The following is an 18899-nucleotide window of genomic DNA, read 5'->3' as shown; positions in this document are numbered from 1 at the left end:
ATTGGTCAGACGCTTAATTATTCAAAACTTCTGCACTCTGATTGGACAATTTAGCCAAAGGGGGCGGGTCCACAGACTTGACCACGCCTTTCTCATGATTATTACTAAACCACTAATAACAACTTTAAAAGGCTGGGATTACGTATTGAAACAGAGTATTTTGCTCAAACCTGGACCTAACTCATCAAATGCATGTAGATAAACTCGGAGATTCGCGTTTTTAGATGCTTTTAAGGCTTTGATTTCGTCTCCCCGCGCAGCCGTTTCCACAACAACTGCTGCAGTCCTGTTCAGTTACCCAGGAAAAATGGCTTCGGTCGCAGCCGCAGCAGCGAGCCTCGACCCGGGCTCCATACCGCTCGCAGACGCTTTGGTCCCCGCCAGCATCTTCGCTCCGGACCGGGGAGGATGCGCGGAGGACATGGGGGACGAGAGCTTCGAGGACGAGGACGTGTTGAACGGAGAGTCCCTGGATCGCGTTGACTTCACCAGCAAGGCAAGAAAACCAGCGAATAAACTAGGCCCCTGTTAGCATCCCCGGCTACAAATGAATGAATGGGATAAACGCATAATAACACGTTTATTATAATAATTTGAGAGCCTGCGCGCAAATGCAATGGACACGGGTTTCAGAATGTCAGAATAAAAATTTTGCAAACATAACATCACAAATAGACCTAAAACATGAATAAATAAACGAAATTGGCAGTTTAGCTTCGCCTAGCCTAGCGCCGCCTGCTGCTAACACTGTAACAAAATGATAATAACAACACGTAAACAAGATGCCCGCGTGATTTAGTGTGTTTTGAAATATGTGCAATTCAGAAATGTTGAGGAATACAATTTAGAGAGTAATTAGATCGCAAAATATAAAAAATATATATAACAAAACGTGCGCGGAAAACATTGTATGCAACAGATAAGGCAGGCTAGTGCAGACATGCTAGCCTTATTTGTAATAGATAACACGATCTGTGGCATCATACGGTAATACTGCAGTGTGTGGGTGGTACAAAGGGCATATAGATTGCTATACTCATTTATTTCAGGGACTTGCAACAGTTTTTCAGGACTTAAAGATTTGTTTTTATGTATGTGCATGTGCAGCTTGTGGCATGTTTACTCAGTATGAAATAGAAAAAAATATTAGGCTACCCATTGATTTATTCTCTATTGGAAATTCTAAGAGTGTTTTATTGACTAAAAATACATAAAATAAAACTATATGTGTTGTCATTTATTCTCTAGAATCAAATTATATTGACCGTAAAATGAAACACACAGTGGTAGAATAGAATACATAATATATACTTATTAATCTGCTGTAAATTTAGATTGTTTTTCCTTTAAATAAACCTTTTCTGCATCTTATTTCTAAAAAAAATTATTAATATTTTTTACATTTTAAACTCTTTATTATCTTGATAATTGTAAATGTCTTAGATGCGATTCAAATAAAGAAAAAAGTACAATTTACCACAAAAATCTACATATAGTTATAGCTATTTATTTTAACGGAGGGAAACAGGGCAGATTTTTTACATTCAAATAGCTCTTATTCAGAAACTAGAGGGACTATTGAAATAAGTAAGGTATCAGAATGTAGGAAAGAGTTAACACTCCAACAGGGTAAAGTTAACCCTGCAATATTATTTCAAGTTGTTGACAAAAAATTTTAAACTCATGTCGGTAACAGAGGGAATGAAATATGCAGCATTTTTTGAGCAATAAATACAAACAGCGATAACTACATGTTCTCACAAACTGGTTTGAATATTTGCTTCATATAGTTGTCTACCATATGGTACAAGATTAGGTTGAAAACCCTCTTACTTTTTGAGTAATGAGATTTTTTATTAAGAAAGGTCATGGTAACAGAGGGAAAATTGTGCAAGCAAGTAGAAGGTGCATGATTTTGCATCATTTGTCAGCTTTTTTCTTCTGAATACTTTAATATTACTTCAAAATGAAAGGAAACAATTTCTATAAAATGTCAGTCCTTCCAAGCTAATTTTTATCATTTTAAATATATATTTTTTTGAAAAATCATGTACTTTCCTCAACAGTTCAAAGATCAAATAACACAAGATATGATGAAATACATCCATTTATTTACATGATTTGCAGGTCTTTGAAATTTGGGAAATAATTTTTGTTCCATGTTTCATACATGGTCTGTTTAAAACGTATGTAACTTTAGAACCAAAAATGGTACAGAAAAAAGGTAAACAGTTTCATAAACTAGAGTACATATGCTATCTGTTGAATACATTTTTATATCAGGTGCATTAACTTGAATTTTTGACCTTGCTGTATACTTCTGCTTGACCGGGCCCAGATGAATAAAATACAACATTATTACTAGACGAGACTAGACCACATATATGTTTATCGTGGCAATTTAAAACAATTGACATAGTATTGATTTGATAGTATTGTCATCGAGGGCATAGCTAATATATATATTTTGTAGTTTTATTCAAGCTTTAACGTGGAGATGTCATATGTTAAGAGCTGTGTTTGTGAGTGAAGCTATAAAGAAGTTGATGAATAAGTGGAATTCTTTGTTTTGTTTTTTCTGCCCCCCTCACTCCCTGTCCTCACAGCTGGCCCTGGTGAGTCCAAATGGAGAGCAGTACGACTCACTACTGCGGCAGTTGCGCGACCGCATGGAAGAGGGCAGCGGTGAGACCATCTACGTGGTGGGGATGGGCTCAGGTATGAAAACAAAACATAACAAAAACAAGTAAATACACTACATGCTGAAAAAATATACACAGAGCTTGTCTCCTCCTCAACGTTTCATCTCTCTATTAAATCGAAATTGCAATATGAAATGATGCAATTTGCAAAAGGAAAAGGCTGCAATTTTCAAGCACCACAATTTCCTGCGCAAGCAACAAAAAAAAAAAGTCTTATTTTCCACAAAAAACTGCTAACCCTGTAGTTTCAATTTGTGCAAATGTGCTTTGAACTGTGATATTAGTTTGTCAGTTCAATTTTTCAGTCTTTTTGTCAGTTCTTCTGGATGCCTTTAAAATGTGAAATTGGATCAAAATCCTGTTTTTGAAAGATGAAGTGCAAATCTAATCGGCATCGTCAGAAAAATCACAATTACATATTTTATCCAAATCGTTCAACCCTACTTTTGATGCACTTAGTTGTTTTTCATTTGAGCATCTCACCATGAAACTCTTAGTAGTTCTCAGAATGTATTGTTATTCCCCACAGTTGTCAGGAAATGGCAGCAGACCCCTAATACAAGCATTCTAATGGAAAGTGCATTTGTGGTCAAAGTGAAATGCTTGGACTCCTACCATCTTACCTTTTTTCAAACACGTGTCAAAGTCAGTACGCAGCAATATGCTCCGTTCTCTGAGATAACTGTACAGATGGTGCTTCCCAGGGTCAGAAATGAGCTGGTTAACTGTTCTGCCGCTGCTTACACGACAAAAAGTCTTGAATGGGTCGTAACTCAATTTAGAATGAACAAAATTAAATAAATTCTTGACCTGGTCACTATTGGGAAAGTAATATAATTAATGCAGGACATCAAAATTTAGGCTGAGGGGTCAGTTGAAGCCCTCAAGACCAGTGTAGGATTTTGATACAAATTTATGTTTTTCTTCTAACTAGTAACAATAACTAAAATATCGTGATATTGTATTGTCAAAAGTCTCTCAGTAATATCGTGGGCCATCACAGTATATCGAATCAGAAGTTTCTTTGCTTGAATTCATTGTTATGGTGCAGCAATAGCAAAAACCCCCCAAAAACATAGGGAACTACATCGACCATGATCCTTTGCTCCGTTTTGGTGCAAACTACATGAAGAAACAGCAGTTCTAAGCACTTTTAAGTCTTAGGTTCTTAAATCTTAAATCTTTGGATTAAGTCTTGTCAACACATTTTAAGAGGAAAAAGTTTCACAATTTTGTTAGCCTCCACAAAATATCACAATAAATACCGTACCGTGAGATTTGGATATCGTTACATCCCTGCTTCTAACACTAAAAAGTTACGTTTTTATACCTCCAGGTCTGAACTCTTCGCCATGTCTTTTTTTCTGCTGACTTGGGACCTTTCCTTTAAAAAGACTCAAGCTGATCATTGGCCATTAGAAAATTTTGTTTAGCCAAATTACATCTCCTTACTTTTCTACATGCAGCACTCATATAATAAAAAGTTTGTCTATAAAATACCAATGCACTGGCTAAAATATGCTTTATAGTCACACAATGGTCACATTTTTATACAGCGCTTTTCCACCGTCAAGACACTGAAAGCTCTTTACAACAAGGAACGACTCAAGCATTCACGCACACTTTACCAACCGAGCTCCCATTATAGTATCCATGTCTTCTTTAATATGTCCCCCTTCTACCTGTTGTTCAGACGGAGGGGACTGGGGTCTGGATGAGTCGGACATGGAGGCGTCCGTAGCCACAGTGCGCTCCATGTGTGAGCAGATCGACGCGGACCTCATCCCACTCCGCGAGCGCTCGGAGGCCGCCGGGGCCGTACGCGACTACCTGATCCGCAGACGTGTGGGGGAGCTGGACTTCCTGGAGGTCAGGTAAGAGGTCGGATGTCTGGAGAAGATTAAAGTCGCAAAATAAGATCGACTTGAACTGTGCTGCAGGAGGTAAATTATTTTAGCTTGTTTTGTACCTTTTTGTTGTAGTTGGTTGCTTACTTTGTTAAATCTTTGCCCACTAACCAAAAATTAGCCTATTCAATCCTCTCATGAGCATAGTGCTGCTGTGTCCTTGGGCAAAACACTAACCATATTTCTTGCTGTTATCACTGTAAATCTTACCGTATCAACAGTAACCTTGAACAAAAGATAGCTGCGTGCAAAAAGCAAACAGATTAATTTATTTGATGTGTTCTGCATCCTTTAACAAGCTTCAAAGTGTAATTTTGATTTGAATTATTACTATTAAACTATTAAAGAAATATGAAAAACAGTCTGTCAAGTTATATAGATCTAATTGGTCTTTTATTAAAGGGACAGTCCGAAATTTTGGACATAGGACCTCATTTCCTAGTTAGCCAGAGTGTTGGAAACGTGTGGAGACACTTTTTTAAATATTCCATTCAATCTTTGTATTTGCAGAGGTCCCTGGTGCATGTCAATGGCCATAGTTATCCTGCCACTAAAAACAGTCTTACCCACTCCACAAAACACCAGAAGCAAATCTGTTATTACACCAGACTGTCCATGTAAATGTCTGTGCTGATTGAATAATTTTAGAAGTAAAACCAACCTTGCATTTGAAGGGTTTATGTCTGAGCAGCAGCAGCGAGTTGTACTTCCTGATAAAAAGCTCGGCAGCAGTGGACTGTTATCACCTAGCACCTATCTTACCGGCTAAGTAAAATTCTGCCGCTGCTGGGAAAATAGTCCCTCAACATGTGACGATTCATGCCATGCAAGGTTAGTTTTATTTCAAACATTATTTTATCAACACAGACATTTATATCGATAGTCTGGAGTAATAATAGATTTGCGTCAGGTGCTTTGTGGAGTGAGTAAGATTGCGCTAGTCTAGCACCAGCGACCTCTGCAAATACAAGGGCTGGATGGAATATTTAAAAACGTGTCTCTACATGTCTGCAACACTCTGGCTCACTAGGAAATGAGGTCCTATGTCTAAAATTTCAGACCGTCCCTTTAAATTTAGAGGCACTACACCTTATTAGTTTGTAGAAGTCCAACTCACTTCCTTAACACATTCCTTGCGTTCTAATTATTCACAGCAATTAGTTTATAAGCACTTTTCACAACGGTCAAAGACCAGATTGACAGTAGATGCACACAGCACTCGGCAGTCTCATTTATTCACAATATATCTGTTCTGGGACAAAACAAATTTTATGTAATTACTTGGCCGAAAATCAGTCATAGCACCTTTTAAGGTTGTTTTCAGAATTCAAGTCAATCTATAGATGTATTTCTTTTACAGTGTGTTTTCTTGTAATAATTCTCTTCCTCCGTTCCTCCTTTCCTCTCCAGAGTTGCAGTGGTGGGGAACGTGGACGCGGGGAAGAGCACCCTCCTGGGCGTTCTGACGCACGGAGAGCTGGACAACGGCAGAGGCTTCGCTCGCCAAAAGCTCTTCAGACACAAGCACGAGATGGAGAGCGGACGCACCAGCAGCGTGGGCAACGACATCCTCGGCTTCGACCAGGAGGGACAGGTGAGAGGAAACGCTTCTACTGCAATATAAGAGAGTTGAAAGAACACAAATGTGGCTGTTTGCTGCAGGTGTTCCAATCAGTGGGAGCAAGTAGAGGGTGCTCTTGGAAAACGGATCAAAACTAAAACACAATGGACTCCAGGCACTCCAAAGAAGTAGAAAAAGTAAAAAATCGCACAAGGAAAAATGTAGTTATAAGGCCTTTATTTGAATGGCCAAATCCAACATGGTTCGACCTTAACGAATCTTCATCAGGGCTTAGTTGAGTTGAGCATAAGAGATTTATCTAATAAGATTTGATATGAAATGGAGCAAAGGATCATGGCCTATGTAGTTCCCTCCGTCTTTTTTTTTTAGCTATTTCTGCACCATAACTCTTCATTTAAGCAAAGAGACTTGTAATTCGATATATTGTGACGGTCAACGATATTGTGAGAACTTTGACGATACGATATCACAATATTTCAGTTATTGTTACATCCCTAGTAACTGTATTCCAGTACAATTGTAAACAACGTTCTTGTGGTGAGTGCAAGTGTGATTTTAACGTCAAACATAAACCTGTTTTTAATCCTATGCATCTTTACACTTTAGTTTAATTTAAATGCAGCTCGACTCACTCCGTAAACACATTTTCTCTAACAAGTATGTGCACATAACGTATACATTTGATCATTTCCAGGTGGTGAACAAGCCTGACAGTCACGGAGGCAGCCTGGACTGGACGAAGATCTGCGAGAAGTCCTCCAAAGTCATCACGTTCATCGATCTGGCCGGTCACGAGAAGTACCTCAAGACCACTGTGTTTGGCATGACCGGTCACCTGCCCGACTTCTGCATGCTCATGGTCAGTGCATCAGGAAGGTTTCCATGTTTTTCACATTATTTCTTTGTTTTGTGAGTCGCAGTTTGTGAAAAAAAAAAATTAAAAAATTAAAGGAATTCTCATGTTTGTGTTGTTGTGCAGGTGGGAAGTAACGCTGGTATAGTAGGAATGACCAAAGAGCACCTGGGGCTGGCACTAGCTCTCAACGTGCCTGTGTTTGTGGTAGTCACCAAGATAGACATGTGTCCCTCGAATATTCTGCAAGGTACAACACATTTACTCTACTGTACTAACATGTGTTTATTTGGACTGTTCTGACTGCTCCTGTTGTCTTCTGACAGAAACGCTAAAGCTGCTCCAGAGGCTACTCAAGTCTCCAGGCTGTAGGAAGATCCCTGTGCTAGTCCAAAACAAAGATGATGTTATAGTGACCGCGTCCAATTTCAGTTCTGAAAGGTGCGGTCTGTTTATTTATTTACCGTTAACATAACATCTGTGGCAATGGCATTCAGTAGAGTTATGATTCGCTGGGGGTCAGTACGATATTTATGATTTTAAAAGGGGATGCAGCGCTCAGGACTATTTATTCATTTAGTTTTTTAATTGTTATTGAAGGTGTTAAATAAATAAACTGACACAAGCTATGGGAAAATGTATAACGTTGTTATATAGAAAAACAGCTATTCAAATGTATATTAATATTCAGTATACATACAATATACAGGCAGATCTGAGAGTGGTTCTGTCTGAGCTCTTACAGGATTTAACCATTGTAACAAGTTTACTTTATGTCTCTGCAGGATGTGTCCAATCTTCCAAATTTCCAATGTGACCGGTGAAAACATGGACCTTCTCAAGATGTTCCTGAACCTGCTGTCCTCCAGAACGTCGTACCGCGATGACCAGCCGGCAGAGTTCCAGATAGACGACACCTACTCTGTACCGGTACAGGAACAATCCAGTCTTCTGTAGAAAGAACAAGTGTTCATTAGCTCTATGGGCTTAGGGCGAAAACTGTTCTGACAGCAGCAGGTCTGTGCTGCCTGAGGGGAGCTAACAGAAGGTACTTTTTGTAGAATGTAGATGTTATGTTAATGAATTACACCAGCAAACATCCTGTCTACTCACTTTCAGATGTGCACTGATAGAAAAGAGTTTCTTTGGACAAACCATATTTTGTGAAGGATCTAAGAACGTGTTATTAGGTTCTTTTTTCAGACCTAGAGTTTTGTTTCATACCTGACAGTTTCGACTGCTCACCAGCAGTCTTCATCAGAGTCTGGTCAGCTGATTTAAACAGGTTTTGGCGCTGTCTTCCTACCGGTGGGGGCAGGACAACAGCGCCATCTGCAGTCCGACTTCTTCATTGATCACTCTGAGGAAGACGCTAGTGAGCAGTCGAAACTGTCGGGTCTGAAACAAAACTCTAGGTCTTAAAAAAGAACCTAATAACATCGGAAGACCAAAATGAATCTCATTGGACGATCTAAAAACGTGCCTCCTGTAGTCTACAGTGACGAGGATTGCGTTACTTTCATATGACCATAAACCAAATGCATTTCTGTGTTTTTTTTTCTAGGGAGTGGGCACAGTAGTGTCTGGAACTACTTTGCGTGGATTGATACGTCTGAACGACACCATGCTCCTGGGCCCAGACCCTCTGGGCAGCTTCATTCCCATCGCTGTCAAATCCATCCACAGAAAAAGAATGCCCGTGAAGGAGGTCAGAGGAGGACAGACCGCTTCCTTCGCTCTTAAAAAGGTATGTGCACTTACAAGCAGTCTTTCTTACAATACAACTGTGTTTTTTTTTTATCTGGGGTAGAGGGGCACATACATAAACATATTGTAAGAGTTTCTTTATTCATCAAGTATGTTTATATATATGTTTAAATCCAGTCGAAAAGATTTAAATGCATAAAATATATTATAATATAGAATAAACCGTTTCACACCTTCAAGTTCAGTGGGTTTAACTAGCACATAATCCTTACTCTAAACAACTAGGGTGTGTTAGTTTGAATATAGTAAGCTCCCTTCAGACAGATATAAGTCAGTGACTTCTAGAACCATGTCAGAATTGGAGAAGCGACTTGGATGAGTTTTGTATTCACTCTAAAACCTTTGTCCAGTTGACAGAATAAAATTTTCTTTTGCTATGGATCCTACCTGGATGATTGAGGGAAATTTCCTATACTGTTTTTTAATTAGAATGATTTAGTAATACAATATTTATTATATTTTGAATTTAAGGTAAAAAAAAAAAAGGTTAAAGTAATGGTCACTGGAGTTAATATGCGTGTATTTTTTCTATGTGTATTTATTGTACTTTATTCATATTCCATTTTTATGACTACAGTGCATGGACAGAAATAATGCATGTTTTAAGTCTTCTCTTGTATTGTCAGATCAAGCGTTCATCGATCCGTAAGGGCATGGTGATGGTGTCTCCAAAGCTCAACCCACAGGCCACATGGGAGTTTGAGGCAGAGATCCTGGTGCTGCATCACCCCACAACGATATCCCCCCGATACCAGGCCATGGGTACGTAACAACAAGCTCACTGCACTTCAAAGAGGTTTGTTTATTTGCTGGGTAAGAAAAGCTTTTTCAGGAATTTGATGTGAATTTAAACATTTTCATCTAGATTTTAGTTAGTAAGATAAAAAAAATAATAATAATAAGAATAATAATAATAGGGGCTATTGTGAAAAATCAAACCTTTTGGAGCGTTCTATCATGTTATAATATTTTCCCTCATCAAGAACACGCCTGAAGACATTTTAGACGCCATCCATGCATGTTTGAGTGATTTAGTGATCTCTCTCAGGCCCTATTCAAAACCTCATTATGGTTAGCTGTAAGATTCTGCCCATAAATAAACAAAACTTGATACAAAACTGTACACAATAACTTGACAAACCTGATACGATGTGCAGTAGTTTCATTAGCGGGATGCACACTGATTGTGTTGTGGTAGCGCTCTGATGGGGGAGCTGACAGCTAGGGTTGCACGATACGATACTGGTATCACGTATCGGCCCGATACTTCCTTAATATACTCGTACTTGTAAGTGTTAAACATTTGTCGATACCACGCGCTGATACCACTATTACGTAACACATTACGCAGTATCTCGGTTTCACTATCCCGAATAAGCCAGTATCCCTGTTATGATGGATAAATGGATAAATAATGTGACTGTACATGAGTGAAATGACTCCACACACACAATCTGCACTCATATGACCTGCACACACATATTCCACTGAGTCGTGTCCTTTAGTCTGACAGGAGCTGACAGCATCACCGCAAAAGGAGCAAGTTTTTTTTTAAGCTCCATTAAACACATTCTAATACCATGGTTGTTTGTATTTTTCCTGGTTTATTATAATTTTTGCACTTGCTCATTTGTAAGATCACGTCAAGAAACCGGGGTACGACAGGGACATGAGTATCCCGGTTTCTCAGTTCGCGTATAAACAGCATATCCCGAGTACTGCCATAACCGGGATATGACTAATAACCGGGATACTTAGGTGCATGTAAACGCACTCATTGTATGTTCATGGAGATGGGAGTATTAGTATGATTATAGAAATGATTATACACGTACTCGTATTGGTTTTCAAAAAAGTGGTATCGGTGCATCGTTACTAACGGCGCAAAAAAAAAACCCAAAACATATAAAACACGTTAATATGTTGTTTTTGACTAATATAGCATTTTTAAAACGATAAAAGATAACATGGTGATCTAAATAAGTTTTGTGTTGCAATAATAATTAACAATTCCAAACAATATCCTATCTTTTGAATTTGTAAGTCCACAAAATTGTGTAACAGAAAATGTTTGAGTGCTGTCAAAACATAGCTAATAATAATAACTTGTGTTGTTGTCTCCAGTGCACTGCGGCAGCATCCGGCAGACGGCCACCATCTTGTCCATGAACCGCGACTGTCTGAGGACCGGAGACAAGGCCACGGTCCACTTCAGGTTCATCAAGACCCCAGAGTACCTGCACTGTGAGCAGAGACTCGTGTTCAGAGAGGGACGGACCAAGGCTGTGGGCACCATCACCAAGGTAACCACACGCAAGCATCTGCAAAAAGCACCAGACTCTTATTTCTGTATGTTTTTTTTAAGTATCTATTTAAAGCATAAAAAACACTTTTAAACACTTTGAAATACAAGATTATAGGTCCAAAACATTAATAACAAGACACTGATTCAAATGACAAGACAAAAGACATAGCGGGACAGTTTGGAGACAAGACAAAAAACAAGTAAATAAATAAAATAATAATAAATATAAAATTAAAATTAAAATAAGCCATGAGTGAGTGTTTACGTGTAGTGTGGGTGGGTGTGAATAACTAAAGCATGTTTTTTTTTATTAAGTTTTTTTTGTAGTTTTATTCTGTCATTTTGCAGCACTACAAACAAAACAAAACAAAACATAGTCTACAACTCCGTAGATCATGACCGAAATGGTTTAGACTGAAGTAAAAAGTACTTATAATGTCTAACCCTTTTAAACAATGACAGAATTTTAAGAAAGAAAGGCAGCGTATGAACAGCAAGTTTGTGTTTACAATTTCACTTACGACTCACTGACGCTTCACTTCTTTTCACTTAAGACACAAAATATAAATTAAAACATACTAAATTTTCTGCATATTTCATTCATTCCAGAGCTCTATATCTTTCAAAACATAACGTTTAACGCTGTTGAAGTTGAAGGGAAGACAGAACAAAAGTAAAAGGGTTGAACTCAAGAAAGAAAATGAACAAGATGATCCAGAGAGTAAAAAAATAATACAAAAATACTTACAATAATTTAAAAAAGCAGACCTGGTAAAGTGCTGTGTTCCTTGTGCATTGTGTAACTTTTCTGGTGGAGGGTCCTGTTGCCTCCTCATCTCCACAGACCTTTTTGTTGCTTTGTTGCTTTGTCCAGAATGCTTCACAGTAAAGTATCAAAACTATCTACCTCTGCGGAGACAAAAAAGCGACACCACCAAGCCAAGTTACGCGTCAGATCTGTGGAGAGGCGACCCTGCTTGTGTTTTTTTTAAAGGTCCCCTGTTACCCGAAATTGACTCTTGTGAGCTTTAAGCCATGTTTGAATGTTGTTACCTCCTCAAAAACAGACCCGGAGTTGTGTTTTGTTTCATTCACACATGTTTGAATAACACTTTATTATTAGTCTGTTTACATCTCCAAAGCTCAAAATGCTCTGTTCCACCTTGTGATGTCATGAAGCTGTAGTTTTCAAGTTAACATCTACTTTTTACCTTTAGTTCGGTAGAGATTGGCAATTCCGGGGCTGAAATCAACCAAATGATTCTAATGGAGTTTAAAAACACAGTGGTGCACTTCCTGTATTACCTCATGACATCACGAGGTGGAACAGAGCATTGTAAGTTTGAGAGAAAACCCCAACTTAAATACACTTTTTTTTTTTGTTAAAACATGAGACTGAAACAAAACTCTGGGTATATTTTAGATGAGGAAACAACATTATAGCCTAAATCAGAAAACCTTAAAGCAATAAAAACACCTGGAACTGAATAAATGTAAGATAGATAAGTTTAATGCTACTGTGGAACATTCCACGCAAAGCAATAACCTTTCTATGTAAAAAAAAAAAAAAAAACAGATGGCAGACCACCACTCTCCACCAGAAAACTCACCTTTAATCTTTTTTTTTTTTCTTCTACAGCTTTTGCAATCCACCAACAATTTGCCGTCGAATTCCAAACCCCCGCAGATCAAAATGCAGTCGACGAAAAAGGCCCATATACGAAAAGACGAGAGCAGCACAGGGGGAGGAGAGGAGGCGGCCACGATAGCAACGAGCGCAGGCCCCAGCACAATACAACCGGTGAGAGAAACACTGTTTTTCACTTTATACGTCACGGTTTTCTCCTTTAACATTACGGAGGATTATACATGTAACCTTTCACTTTTTTAATTCAGTCATGAGAGTTGTAGAAGGAAACGAACAAAATCTGTATAACATGGAGTCTATTCTCAAAAAAAAAGGAATTAAATATATAGGCAAGTGTTTTTATTTTATTATTGTATATAATATTATTGTTTTTTATTTATTTATTTATTTTTGATAGGTTGCCATATATTTTAGTAAGTTCATAGCTGAAATAATTAAAATATTTATTAAAACAATATTTTAAATATTATAACAATATATACTTTTTAAAATTCAGGCATGTATTTATTTTTTTTTAGATTTTGTATTTTTTATACTTGATTTTATTTTATTTTTTTTTTTACCAAAGAGGGAATAATAATAAAACTATATAATAAAAAATGTATTATATAGGTATATTTTTCATTATATAGTTTTATTATTATTCTCTCTTAAAAAAAAAAAATAATAATATAAAATCTAAAAAAAATAAATACATGCATGATTTTTTTTTTAAAGTATATATATTGTTATAATATTCAAAATATTGTTTAATAAATATTTAAAAGAATATAATAAAAAAATACTTAATATAATAAAAAATATAACATCTACTTACTTATTTTTTTTAACAAAGAGGGAAATTACTTATAATAAAAAATAATAAAAATATATATGCAATTAAAAAAAGTGTACTTAACATAATAAAAAAAAATTACATCTTGCGCTAAAATACTATTAATGTGGTTTTGGTAGTAATCAAAGTTTTGTGATAGAAATAGTATAGTCAAATTTTTTATTTTTATTTTTTACAAGATCAGTACTAATGTTTCTTCTTACAATAATCATAAAACTAAAATCTGTCATTGTGTTTTCCCTTGTCTATAAATCTAATGTATTAAAAACACATATGTTATAACTAACTTCTTTACCCTTTCTCTTTCTCTGCTCCATTTTGGTTTTATTCACCCTTTTGTTTACATGACTGGTCAAATTTCTTCCCATCCCATTTTTATATATTTTTTTATATGTTATATTTTTCTGCGGCGCTCTCTCCCTCGCCCCTGCCGGTCGCACAGGGAGAGGGAGACGAGGACCCTCAGATAAAGGAGGGCAACAAAGAGAACAAGGTAACAACAGTGAAAACGGCCGACAAACTACATCAGACTTCTTATTTTAACTTATTTTAACTATTTGGTGAATGTGTTACATGTTTGTGGTGATTGTTCTAGTGCCTCACAGCAAAGGTTCTGTATGTGTGGTGTTTGCATGTTCTCCCTGTGTCTGCGTACAGTAGGATGTTAGAACTCGATTCCACAGACCAAGATCCTGGCTCAGGTTTAGGCTACGTTTATATGATGACGGTCTGAACAGAAGACGCAAAAGTGGCATCGCGTGTGCATACGGTGACGCAAAAGTGTGTGGAATTCGATTGGGTATGTATGCCAGGCGACTATTGATGTATGTGACGTAAACGCGTACGTGACGTGAGCAGATCTGACCGGAGTTTTGTGTCTTGGGCAGTGTAGACGGCAATGCGTATTCAACTTTTCCACTCTGGACTGTGGATTTTTGCGTTTTTAAGCTTCAAAAATGTCGTCACCGTCTAAACGAAAGGCACTTCTGATAAAATATTTTGCTGTTTTTACCCGCAAGTGTTCTCGTGTAAACAGGCCCTCAGAGTCGGGTTCTCAGGTGCATTGTGGTTTTGCTCCCAACTGGTTGGTCCGAATTTCTCTATGGTGACAAAAATAATAATAGTAACCATATTCTTTCTCAAACTGTGTTTAAAAAAAAAAAAAAGCATAAAGTGTCAAGCTGCCATTTCGCCCCATTTGTTTAATTAACTACATGGTTGGATGAGAACTACTGTATTTTCCGCAATATAGGACGTGCTCATAAGCCTCCAACCCCATCAAAAAACGACTGCGTGCCCCACAATCCTGAGCGCCCTATACACGAATCCACTCGGGTGTCCCACTACAAAGCCCCACCACCCGCAGTGCATGCAAACACGCACGGAGCAGACAGCGACAGCAAAAAACACCCACAGACACACTCATCACTCCACGCGCACGAGGAACGGAACAGAGGAACGAACCGAAAAAAGCGAGTGCAATGTGCCACTTCTAGCCACAACTGAACAACTGAGTCACTGCGAACACGCCGACAATCCAGCGGTCCCAGACAGCACCCTCCCTACACGCCACAACTGAACAAAGCCCAGAGTCACCGTGAACGCGCCAAACAAAGCCCCACTGACCCATCCAACTGTTGTGTTTAGTTTAAAGTCCGGTGCGGTTTATTTGTGAAAAAAGTTTGAAAATATACTATTTAATGACAGTGCGCTTTACAATCCAGAGCGCCTAATAGTGCAGAAAATACGGTAGTTGACAAGGTTATCAATTGCAGAACAAGAGGTTTTATGACTCAGAGAGATCACAAGTAACAAACAAAGTCACAGGAAATGTGTGAATGTCGTGTTTTTAATGAAAACAATTGATTACCACAATAATCTAGGACTATGTAGAAACAACAGGCTGTGACTGTCCCAGACTCTGTCACGGTGCAATATTAGAGTGAGAAAAGGGACTAATTGTTCAAAGTGAGTGTTGCAGATGTGTGTATCATTCGTTCATTCGTTTTTCAATATAAAACCAAAAATAAGAAAACGAAAAAATAACTGTTTTCTTCATTATTTGTCTCCAAAACCAACATGAAAAAATGGATAATGATTAGTTTTTTCAGTTTTAGAATAATGGAAAAAACGGATAACGGTCGTTTCCCATTTCTGTGACTAAAACTGCGATGCCAGACTTTTGCACCGCATATGGACTGAACCAGGACTAAAACAGGACTAAACCAGGACTAAACCATTTTCAGTCCCGGTCTCAGTCCCGACATGGTCCTGGCATGGGCCTGGTCCGGTCCTGGTCCTGTTCCTGGTCTCAGTCCTGGTCTCAATTCTGGTCTGGTCCCGGTCTATGTCCTGGTCACAGTCCCGGTCTGGTTCCGGTCTGTCTGGATCTGGTTTAGTCCTGGTTCAGATCCATTTTGAACTGTTCAATGAATTATCATGATATATCACTGAATAATTTTTTTCTTACACCCCTAGTTTCTCTACATTCTGTGAAAATTTTAGGTTATTTCAACAAGAATTGCCAAAATTATAGTCCTGCGAAATGAAATAACATTTTTGAGACACTCTGTATATTGAATTCCAAGGATCATTTATTATTTTTTATTTATTTATTATTCAGTTTTGTCTCACATGTAGTTTAGTTGTGGTGTTTTTGTGAACTACTGATAATATTAATACAAATTCTCACTTATTTATTTATATTCACACGTGCGTTTGTTTATTTCTCCGCAGCCAAAATCTGGAGGAGGAGGAGGCAGGAGACGAGGAGGGCAGAGGCATAAAGGAAAGTCCCAGAACAGCAGCACCAACGCCACGGCAACGCAGTCCAGCACAGGGGGCGGGGCCTGCTAGAGCTTCGTGACACTACCTGACCCCCTCCGCCGTCTCCACTCCACTCAAGTGTCTTCATCACTTTCAAACTACCGAGGAAAAACATCCGGCACAAATAAACACTGGATCACGATGTCGTTTGAGTTGACGTGAAGGCTGGCTACATGCGCACGGGACAAAAAACTCAATCTGAACTTCTTTTTTTTTCGTATTTATTTCGTCTAGAATCGGCTCGGATTTGAAGCACAACCAAGAATTTATAGTTGAAACCTTAAATTTACTCAAAAAAAATAAAAAATAGAAATGGGGCCCAGGACAATTTAGAAATATTCAAAACTTAACAAATAAAAAAAAAATAATTAAAACTACTTTTAAGCAAGTTATACTTAACTGTGACATGACATAGGGGGTTTTACATGTATGTCTATGGCGAAACGTTCAGCCTCAAAGTATAATTTCATTGCAGGCGAAGTATTTTTTAATTTATTGAAAAAGAAAAACAGTCCCGTGCGTTTTACGACTATATGAAGGGACATTTTTAATTTACATTTTATAGCGTTGATTCAAATTGTCGCTTAAATTTAACTGCGATTAACAATTTTTCTTTTTTTTTTGACATTCACATTAAATTTGCAACACATAAAATTATACTGAATATTTTTTTTTGTCAGTCATATTCAGACAATTATAAAGAAAAATAATTTGTTAAAATATTAAATTATTCCCATAAACATGTAGCCAGTCTTTTTAAAGGGAACAAATCTGGTTCATTTTTCGAAATTTGAATTTTTACAAATACGTAAAGCTGCATTATGTAACTTTTTGGTTGGGGGTCCATCGCTACTACGGTGCCTGGAATGTTCCACAGTGTGGCATTAACCAGCTCGACTTAACATTTATTCAATTCCACGTGGTTTTATAGCTCGAAAATACAGAGAAAAACAGCGTTCTGACTGTGAGCGGCGTCGCCTTTCCACAGATCTGAGCTGTAACTTGGTCTAGTTTGGTTTCCATGATGGTGTAAGGGTTTAATAATGAACTAGAAAAGCAAAAAAGTTACACAATGCACCTTTAAACAGACCACCAAAGTCCACGTTTTTACATTCTATCCGAGGTATTCATGCACATTTTCTTTTCTTTTTTTTTAGGATTAATTGTTGCTGTTTCTAAAGATTTTGAGGTTTTGCTAATGGTCAAACTTGAAAACCAGAATTACGGAAGTGTGTAGTATTTTATTTATTTGTAGAAAACAGAAGAATTGATTTGTGGGAAAATAAAAAAATATACTTTAAACGGCAACCAGGGCAGCTAAAACTCACCCTCCGATCATTCCCGGTGTGAAGATTCTATTTATAATATCACATTATGTCAGATGCTTGTGCCCGAATTGGAAAGAAAAAAACACAAAAAACTATTGTATAAAATGTATGCAAACTGCTCATGAATGTAGCAACACAATTTTCTGTTTTTAAGTTCTAGATATACCGGTAATATAAGCTGTAATGTTTTGCAATTTTGCCAGTTTTTTATTATAAATTTTTATTTTGGGTTGAAACATTTAAAGGCGCTGTACCTGATTTTTTCTTCTTTTTTTTTTTTCTATGCATTTGAGCAAAAAGTGTCTTGCCATAATACAGATACAAGGTTTAAGGAGCTCTGTCTGCGTCTGTTTAGAAAGCGTTTTATTGTACCGAGAATCAGAACATGTGCTGTTAAAATGCTAGTTGTTGTTGGCCCATAGACTTCCGCTCCGGAGTATGAGTCGCACCAGCCAAAAAATGCGTAATGAAGAAGAAAAAACATATACAAGTACTATAAGTCGCACTTTTTGGGGGAAATTTATTTTATAAAATCAGAGACCAGGAACTGACATTTCGTCTTGAAAGGCAAGTTCTAGTAAAAACAATAGAACAGAGAACAACAGACTGAATGGGCGTTAACATGTTAAAGTAACATATGAACAGTTCTTCAGATAACTATAGCATAAACAACAGAACATAAGTTTACCAAACTCTCGATCTTACTCCAAATCACTAAATCCATTGAATTCTTCGTCCGTGGTGTCACTTCTGAGCAACTCCGCGTAACTTCGGTTGTCACGGGAGTCCAGGCTTTGTCGATACAGTGACTTCCGGGAAAGTTCCACGGTGCACCCGCCTGGTTGCTGTGAAGCTGTGTTCTCCGTTCCCGCTTTCTGTCAGTCCCTCACAAGTTTCTCGCTCGCTCCAAACTTTCTTTCTGCTGATCGATTACTGTTTTCTGCTGCATATTTCACTATTTGCAGCAGGACAGAGGCTTTTTCTGCCAGAGACTTGCTCAGAAAACTGACACACAAGCCTTTCAGCTGTCACACTGGAGTATAAGTCGCAGGAAACACCCAAACCATGAAAAAAGGGTGACTTATAGCCCGAAAAATATGGTATATATAAAAAGACATAGCTAGCTTTCAAATATGAAGTGAGTGT

General features: G+C 37.8%; 1 protein-coding gene across 1 annotated transcript; it reads left to right on the top strand.

Moving 5' to 3' along the window:
- Positions 1–108: 108 nt before the first annotated feature.
- Positions 109–18767, top strand: gtpbp1 (GTP binding protein 1). The gene is made up of 13 exons (XM_055152601.1): positions 109–496; positions 2607–2718; positions 4396–4576; positions 6020–6203; positions 6886–7050; positions 7171–7294; positions 7371–7485; positions 7830–7974; positions 8609–8791; positions 9438–9573; positions 10936–11114; positions 12756–12917; positions 16336–18767. Exons 1-13 carry the CDS (start codon positions 308–310, stop codon positions 16453–16455), a joined length of 1995 nt encoding a protein of 664 aa, XP_055008576.1. The 5' UTR covers positions 109–307; the 3' UTR covers positions 16456–18767.
- The last annotated feature ends 132 nt before the right edge of the window (positions 18768–18899 follow it).

The sequence above is a fragment of the Boleophthalmus pectinirostris genome, unplaced genomic scaffold, assembly GCF_026225935.1.
Source record: "Boleophthalmus pectinirostris isolate CB_2022bp ecotype Guang Dong unplaced genomic scaffold, ASM2622593v1 HiC_scaffold_17, whole genome shotgun sequence".
Taxonomy (NCBI): domain Eukaryota; kingdom Metazoa; phylum Chordata; class Actinopteri; order Gobiiformes; family Gobiidae; genus Boleophthalmus; species Boleophthalmus pectinirostris.
This window is presented reverse-complemented; position numbering and strand designations above follow the sequence as displayed.